The sequence below is a fragment of the Terrapene carolina genome, unplaced genomic scaffold, assembly GCF_002925995.2.
Source record: "Terrapene carolina triunguis isolate 2854851 unplaced genomic scaffold, T_m_triunguis-2.0 Scaffold113, whole genome shotgun sequence".
NCBI lineage: Eukaryota > Metazoa > Chordata > Testudines > Emydidae > Terrapene > Terrapene triunguis.
In genome coordinates this window covers 14501384-14510720 of record NW_020664464.1, presented here as the reverse complement: position 1 = coordinate 14510720, position 9337 = coordinate 14501384, and the positions used below count along the sequence as shown (strand labels likewise).

The window sequence follows — 9337 nt, the reverse complement described above, 5'->3', positions numbered from 1 at the left end:
TTTTTTTACAGGGACAATGGCTTGAAGGCTATTGAGAACCTGATGCAGAAGAAGGGAAAGTTTGACTACATATTACTAGAAACCACTGGATTGGCAGATCCAGGTAGATAATTATATATTCATGATAGCCATGGTGAATATCCTGTTTTTGTAAGAAGGTTAGAAATCATTTTTTATTTGCTTGCATGGTATGCATTTTTATTTAGAATTTGTGATAGTGTGGTGTGTGTTCACATGCTTGACTGCAATACAAATTATGAAATTGGATCAGTTAAAGATTTTGTTGCACAAGCCAGAATAGAATCCAGTTTTCTCTCCTGCAGCAGTATGGGCTCTGAAGGCTAACAGGAGTAAAAAATTATAAAGTATTTTTCAGTGTGGCTCAGAATACGCAGGCAGCAAATATCAGATGTGGCAGTGAAAAGTGTGGTATGAAAACTGATGGCTCTGAGTAAGGAGGTGCTATTTTTATGTAACACTTTTCAGACTATTATGCTTTAATTATATATATTATGTACATGTATTATGGGGATTGTGAATGATGGACTTGTATTTTGTTAAGGCACAGCACATACTGTCAAACAGGCAAATGTATTATCTAAATGTGTGAATCAGATGAATATACAGAAACTTCCAGTTCGCAGCTGGTAGCACAGAGTTAAATATTGCTGAATTTGTAGACAATCTCTCATGCTGAATGTACATATATAGTTAGTTAATTTATTTTTTCCAGTCCAGTAATGAAATATGTCAACGATTCAATGGGTGCTGTTTATATTTTACTATACAAAAATGGCATATATATGTTGATTTTTAAAATTAAGGAAAACCATTTAAAAACAGTCTGCCCTGACCTCTGTTAATTAAAAACCTGTTGTTAGCCAAGAAAGTGAAGGAAATTCTTATTTCCCATTTAGGAAACTGACATTCTTCAGTCCAAAGCTAGATAATTGTCATGGTAAAGTAATTTTCTTTAAAAGAAAGGACATTGATTCAGCCCCTGTTACACACACATCCTATTTCAGTCAAATTGGAAAACTATTAAGGTTTTAGGGGAAAAAAATCAATAGATATCAGGAAACCATTAGATCTTGTGGCCCTTGCTATATCTTGCATGAGTAATCACTGTAAACAGCTGACAGGTATTTCAGAGTTGACACAAAGTGATGCTTGGGGGACCACATCTTGTCAGTTCAGTTGGATGGCTTTAGACATTGGAATGAGTTCAGTTATCATTGTTTTTCCCTATATGTTTCATTCTTTTAGACAGCCCCTGTCACTAACTAGAGCCATGATGCTTTAAAAAATAAAATACTTTCATTGCTGTCAGCTTCTCCTCTTCATGTTGTGGCACTGTTACATGTTAAATCAGTTCATGTCAAAACAAATTATGTCGTCTTATTTATAAATATATAACATTTACCCTGAAGACACTAGGCCTCTTTTTGTAGTGGGGCTTTTCAGGAATAACCATGAATATTATACCCCTCTACCTTTTTCCTCTCAGAGCAGATATCTTTTGCGAAGGCTTTGACTTGTTAAATTTTATTGGCCGATCTTAGTCCAACCTGTGCATAAAAAGCAGTCCTGAAAACATGTGAACATATTATTTCAGAGGCACATGTAATGCCTACCCTCCCACGATTATTTTTTTCTTCAAGGAAATGAAAATACTTTGTAATTAAATAGCATCTGTTTCTTCCAAGAATCCCATAGTGCTTTACAGAGTGAGGGATCAATTCTCCACTGATTTGTATAGTCATTGACTTCTCCAATATGAATGTGAAATGTTGCCAAGTCAGAATTCTCCACTCACACCATTGTATGCTTTGCAGAGGTATAAATGACCAAACAAGGTGCAAGGCAGTAGATAATCTAGCTCTTATAGCTGTATTACACTACCTATCTCTGAAGAGCATCCTCTTCTGGGGTGGAAATACCAACAGCTAATTAGTTCCAGCGACATGATGTACACACATGTATGTGAAAGGAAATATGAAAAATGCCATATCCAACGTAAACTACTGTGGGAATATAAATGAATATAAATATAAACCTGAGTCAGACTTGGGCCAGTCCACTAGTGCTAACACCTTTACTCTTACAAAAAGTACCTTAGATGTTTAATACAGCATTTTTTCATTTCAATGTTTAACCATCAGTAATGAAGCAAAATGTGTCATTGTTAAATATTGAAATTGAAGACTTAGAAAAACTATAGTGTTTGGTATCAACTCAACAAAATATTACTAGTTCAAAGGAAAGCTTTAATCTTCAATAATTAAACATTTTGTTTAATATTGATTTTATAATTAACTGTTATAAAATCAGCTTGGAAACCAGTTCATTCTCTTCCAAAGGAGTTTCACTAATGACATTTCAGAAAGATACTTGGCTCCAGTACCAGACTCAGAAATAATACAAAATTTAATTATTTTTAAAAAAATTACTAATTGTGACAAAAAATTCTTATTCTATTAACTTACATACTGTTGGTTGAGGAAGAAATGGATGCAGCTTTTCTGAAGTGCAGTCAGCCTCTGGAATTTTTTTTTGGTCAGGTCTTGTCTGTACCTGAAAAGTGCACTGGTGTAATGAAATCAGTTTAAAAATGGATGTAGTGAAACTTCTGCAAACCTCTAATGTAGACGCACTAAACCAGTTAGTCTTGCTTGTATCAATTAAGCTTCAGTTACCAATTTAAGATACGTTGATACAAACTAGTATTACACTGGTTTAAATGCATCTAAATTGATGTTATTAAACTGCTGCACTTTTCTAGTATGGAACTCAGCGTGCTGTATTGGGTTATCTTTAACTGTGTCCCATGCTGCTTTCTCACGTGAAGAACTGGGCGGGGTATTAGGGAAGAAAGAGAGGTTCCTAGCAGACTGCATTAGGAACCAGCTCCTCTCAGAAGTCCTGATCCAACCTTTTTTCCTCTCACTGTAAATCCCTCCTTTCTCTCTGCTACTACATAATGGGGGTACTGGAAACTTGGAGTAGATAAGCTCACCCAGGGATAGCAGGGGAAGAGGGAACCAATGACAGTACCCTAGAAAACGGGGTTCAGTAGATAAAGGATCAGGGAAAAGGAGCAACAAGGCAAGCTGATGCTAAATGCATGGTTGGAGAGAGGTAAGAGAGCAGAATGATGAAAGTGTAGTCAGGAGTGTGAGCGGAGAAGAGGAAGAAGTGTGAGACTGTGTAGAAAATAGTGTAGAGGTTGAGGAGGATGAGCACAGGCCCTTACTTTGAACAAAAGGATGGATCAGTTTTAGTGAAATGGCAGGGGTGCAAGGGGGGAAAAAAACACAGAAGAGAACTATAAAGAATTTGGAATTAAGAAATGTGGTTGCTGACATGGTAGTCATGTTGAAGGGTTTCTTTTGTTTTGAATTTTTTTATTTTTATGATGCACCTGTTAGAGCTCACACAACTTAGGTTTTGCTGTCACTGCTTTCAGGATTTACAGCAGCATCACTACACCAAATATATGGTTGGAGAACCAACAGTTTTAATACTTGATTTCATGTTCTTCTGGCATCAGGGGGAAAGTTGAAGAGTAGCAACTGTGAACAGGTGTGATTTAAAAACTGCTTAGAGATGAGTGTTTTCTGGTACATCATCCATCTTGCAACTAAATGTCTTGCTTGTTAGGTGCTGTGGCCTCCATGTTTTGGGTTGATGCTGAACTAGGAAGTGACATATATCTTGATGGTAAGAAAAAGTGTGTGTTTATCTTCTATAATACTTGTGAGGGGTTTTCTCCCACTTTAGTGTGAGTTATTTGGACAATTTCTTTTCAAGAAATAAACAAGTAGCTTGATTGCAGAGGCATGAGTGAAAATTTATTTGCTATTATTTATGTACGTGTAACCTCGTGTTCATTATTTTCTCAATGAAATATATTTAAACCTTAAAAAATTTTTTTTACTGGACTTGTGCAAACATGCCAAATTCTGAAGTCAAAGGTAGTGATGACTCTTAATTACATAGGCACTACTTTTCATCATGATAAACTGTCCGTAAGCGGAAAACAGTGTGTGTGAGCAGATGCCTGTAACACTGTATAGAAGCATGTAAAACAGTTACTAATGATATGATTTATGGAATTTCTTCTTGCCATTACAAAATCTGGTTGTATTGGTGGAATTCACTTTCTTTGGTATCAGTTGTATCATTGAAACTATTCCACATACTGGCCACTTAAAGAATTTCTGGATCTGGCTAGAGTAGGAAATTCTGAAACTTGTTACTTATCTATATATCCCATCTTTGGTTGGTTTGTTTTTTTCCTCCTCTCAATCTCTTTCTTTAGCACTCTTGTTCTCTGTACCCCTTTCTTTCTCTTGCACCAATTGGTGAGCCTCTCAAAAATATTCAGTGTGTTGTAGTCGGGCTTATTTTGTTCACATTTTTACTTATTTTCTCAACATTCTTCTTAAAAAATATATATTTCTTTTGGGCGGTCTGAGAGAACCTGTCTGCTCAATAACATAGGCCACCAAGAACACAGTGCCTTCCATTGTCTTTTCTCTTAAGTGGCTCCCCCATTGAATACTGATTCAAATGCATAGTTTTGGTCCTCTGTGGGATTGGTCCAAGTTACATGAGGGGCCACCTCACCTTCTGTTCTTGTTTACCTCCTTTGCCAGCTGTGTTCCACCACCAGACTTGAGTGACGCTTGTGTGTGGCAGGAGATGGTTCTCTTGGCAAGTGGCTGTGTATCTGGAAGTTACTCCCAGAAATGATCAGAATGACCATGCTCCTCAGTTCCTTCAGAATACTACTCCTATAACACCACCACAACACCTTTCCCCACATCCAGCCCCTGCAGACTGGAACAAGGAGAAAGATGCATCTATATTATGTGTACACCTCACCATTTTGGTAGTCACTCACATACCACAGTGGATGAGCACTATATAAGAACCTATATAATTAGGAAACAATTATAATATTTTCAGCCAGATTGGTGAGAGTTTTGCAAGGTTATAAGTAACTGAAAGTGGGATTAGAATAAAAACTCTTGTGTAACCTTAACTATTGAGGTTGCTGCTGCCCCTGTAATTATTCAAGAAGCTAACATACTCTTAGCAGTTTTCAGTTTATTTCTTAATCCGTACTCTTCCTTCTAAATGTCACTTACAAACTTTTTTTCCCCAGGTATTGTGTCTGTTGTTGATGCTAAGTATGGACTGCAGGTAAGATAGTAATATTTAAAAAAATACTGTAAACCAAAACAGTACATAGAAGTAATGGTCTTTTACATGTTTTGTTTATGGATTAACTTCTAATATGCTAATTCTTGGGGTGTGTGAAGCTATGTTGCAATTGCAGTTTCATAACAAATTGCAGCATTGTTTCATCCAGATAATCGCAAGGTGTTAAAGAAACTCTTCTTTCCCTTTTAATGTAATGCTTTATAGGTGAACAAGAAATAGCGTTACACAGTAGTTCACAAGCTGTTGTCTGCAGAGCTCTTCTCTGTTGAGAACTGTTAGGTCAGGTGGTACTTGTTCCTCTTAGTCTCTAGTCTATTTATACAGATACCCAGGCTCTTCATTGCAAACAGGAGCTTAGATGACTGTAAAATTGGCTGGAAAGATGAAGATTCCCTCTTTGGTCCCAACCAACAATCAGTGCTACTTTTAAAGGAAAGAGGAGCTGATCTCAGGGACTGGAATAGGCAGTCATCAGTGGGATTAGAACTGCTATTAAAAAAAAGAGTATCTAGGGGAATAGGAAGAAGGGAGCAAGGCAGTATGTACAAAGGTGAAGAGAGCCAGGACGCCAGACATATATTCAGTTTAATGGAGGACCATACAGCAAGAAAGTGGAGGAGGAGAGGACCAGGTGGCAGGCAAACATATGTGGCGGGAGAGAGGACCAGAGGAGATAGGAAAGAGAACTGAAATGAGAACAGTTGGTACTGTGACTAATTTCAAAAAGGCTAAAACTTTTTGGATAAAGAGAGCTAAAAATACATGGTTTTCAATTTTAGACAATTAGCGTAATTGTCACAGGGATATTATGAGATTGAGTGAAACGAGAGGTGGCCCACAATTATAAATGAAACCAGGTGCAATTGAGATGTGATCTACACTATGAAAATGTTTGAGTTTCCCTGATTTTAACATCTAGATACTTCCTCTGTTTTTAAGCATACTTCATGTTCTAGGTAAACTGAAGGATGGTGTTTAAAGAGAAATAAAAATATTAAGAGATAATTCTTTCATTGATATCCTTGTTTGCTCTATGCTCCTTAGGGTGTTATGTCTACATTTTTGTGACCTTTGAGTGTTTTTATTAATATTCCAAAATCTGGTTAGAAAGGGTCTAATGTGGACAAAGCATGTGTGAGGGAGACAAATATGAAACATTGAGGTAAAACAATGGAAAAAACTATGATAAAATGTACTAGCAGTAAAGTTTACAAAATTCTGTGGAAGTTTTTTTCAGTGCTTTCAAAATACAATTGGTGAGGGAGAAATATAGAACAGTGGAATCAAAATAAAATTGCAAAGAATTGGCAAAATAGCTAGAGTACTTAAACTTTTAACACTATCTGTAAAGGATTAATTAAAGCATGCCATTTGTCATTAGTTCTATTTTCTGGATAGCTTCAAGAATAGTGAGGCATCATAAGGAGGGAAGTTGGAAACTTGTTTTAAACATTCCAAACATTAGATACATTTTACGCAAGGGAGTTATAGGTACCCAGAGTGGAAGTTTATAATCTCTCTGATAATTCTGATAGAATTCTAGATGACCAGAAGCGCTTGGTCATCACATTCTGTTTCACTAAGGCACAGTGTTCAGGACACTATCTTTAGATTGCATTGCTTTGCATTGCAAAAGTGTTTTATTATCCAAATAGAATAATTTAAAGCACTATAAATGTTATACATCTTCAAAAGCCTTTACGCACACCAGCCAATTCATCTTTATAACATTGCTATGAGATAAGTTTTAGTCTTTTTACTAAAGAAGAAACTGAAACAGAGAGATTATGTGATTTGCCCAAGGCCATACAAGAAGTGGCAGAGCAAGGATTAGTACCTTTTGATTCCCACACTTGTTTTCAATCCATTATGCTGGACGTTTCATTACTTGCAAAATGCTGATTTTTGGTTTTCCTTTATATTGAAGCAAAACTAATTTCATTGTACAGAGCAGAGTCATGTATATCCCTGAATACTATAATTGTTTAATTTCTGGGTTTAGTGGATGTTCTTACATTTGTTGAGTACAGTGCTAACAACAGTAAGAATTTTTGAAATAATACATAGTAAATGTTTAACATCTGTGCTAGCCTGAAGAAACTTCTTACATTATTAAATCAATAAACCGGCGCAAAACTGACATACTGTCAGGATAATAGAAACTTTAAATTTTCTCAGTCAGACGCTAGATAAATAACTTTTGCTTTGTATAAAGAATTTGCTAACTTGTCCATTTCTTTTGGTTGCAAAGCCTGACCTCAGCAGCTACTTGTGATTCAAAGAATTCTGAAGGCAATACAAGTAATGACACTGGGATAATAGGCAGCAATTTAAGGGTGTCATGCTTCACAGACCCAACCCATCACAAGAAGAGCTAAGAAATAGTGCCCTGTGGCCGGCCAGCCAAATTGAAACTGAAGTGGTAATTGATATCATGGGCTATCACTGTAATGGGATTGTCACCCAGCAATCTGAAATATTCATTTTTTAATCATGGGCAAACGATTGGACAACTTGAAATGACAGTTCTCTGCTCTCAGGACCTGACACTCAGGCCACTGACATTGTTCTTTTCAGAGCTACAAATCTGACAGCATTTAATGCAATAGAATCAATGAGTAGCGAGTTACAGAGAGAAGGTCAGAAGAGAGGTTTCATTCTAGTCCTCCTGTTATTGCACAACCTGTTTAAACAATTCAGTTAGAAAACAGTTTTGACTTAAAAAGCTAGGGGAAAACATAGACTGACGTTATGCAATGGGATTTTTTTAGGACCCAGTCATGTTAGATGTCTAACCAATCTATTTGAAAGAGTAGTTTCCTATTTCTTTTAAAATTGATGTGCATGCCATGGAATTTATTTCCACCTTAAATCAGCAGTTTTTTAAAACCAAATCAATTTTAAAATAGTATAGTTGATTGTTGGGTCAGCTGAGAGCACAGATAATGGGATAATCACAATCCTGTGGAACTATCACAGGCTCATCAGACATGAATTCTTGTGCATCCCAATCCTTTGAAACAGAAATAATGTCAGGCTTACTGGGTGATGGTGACCTACCCATGCAGACCTGGGGCAAAAGTTAAAGATATAACTTGTCACCTGATAAGCAAAATTTAATTAAAACAAAAAAGCAAAGTGGTAGATGCTAATGTATGATTTCCCCCAAACTAGTTTAATAAACCTTAGGCATCTTGCAGTTACCTCGATAACTAACTTACTGTTTGTTTGAAATATACATTATTACTCTTTTTATTTAGCTTTTGATCTTAAAATACCTAATTTTTCTCTGTAAGCTAATGCACAACATGGATTCTAATGCTTTTTTACCTCACAATAAACCTAAACATTTAAACAAAAACTGTCAACAGCTCAGCATTCTACAGTAATCCTACAATAATAAACAAAAGAAAAATGCTGGTAAAGAAACAGATTTGAACTTAAGGAAAGAGTGGATGTCTGTTTTTTACCATCACTTTGTTTATATAAATAATAAAGATGAGTCGAGGCATACTAATACTCTAGATATTATCCCCCTTAATTTCTTGAATAATGTATCTAAAACTGATTTTTACCTTGATTTTGATGCATGTTTAAATGGATATTTGTTACATGAATACTCTTGATGTAATAATTGTTTTTAATCTTTGTTCAGCATTTGACAGAGGAAAAACCTGATGGCCTTATCAGTGAAGCAACTAGGTATTGGTATAAAAACTATTAATATAAAATTGGTAAAAGTTAGCAACTTCAGTGTGTAAATGTTCATAGGAAGTGAAAGTCATCCCAGTGCATTTGTTCACTGTCGACTTAAGATCTAGGGGCAAGGTGAGTGAGGCAATATCTTTTATTGGGCTAGCTTCTGGTGGTGAGAGACACAAGCTTTCGAGCTTACACAGAGTGTTTCCCAGATCTTGAAGAAGAGCTCTGTGTAAGCTCAAAAGCTTGTGTCTCTCACCAATGGAAGTTGGTTCAATGAAAGATATACCTCACCCACCTTGTCTCTCTAATATCTTGAGACCAACATGGCTACAAAAACACTGCATACAGCTTAAGATCTAGTCAGTTTGTTTAAAAAACCCAAACAACCTTCCTTCCCTCTTCCCCC

The 9337-nt window shown here is 36.2% G+C and overlaps 1 protein-coding gene across 1 annotated transcript in view; it reads left to right on the top strand.

The window, feature by feature from the left end:
- The window catches only part of CBWD3 (COBW domain containing 3), a 44810-nt gene that overhangs the window by 6985 nt on the left and 28488 nt on the right, over positions 1 to 9337 (top strand). The window contains 4 exon segments of the mRNA XM_024200163.2: positions 12 to 103; positions 3661 to 3720; positions 5171 to 5208; positions 8885 to 8931. Of these exon segments, the coding sequence (XP_024055931.1) occupies positions 12 to 103; positions 3661 to 3720; positions 5171 to 5208; positions 8885 to 8931 (237 nt within the window).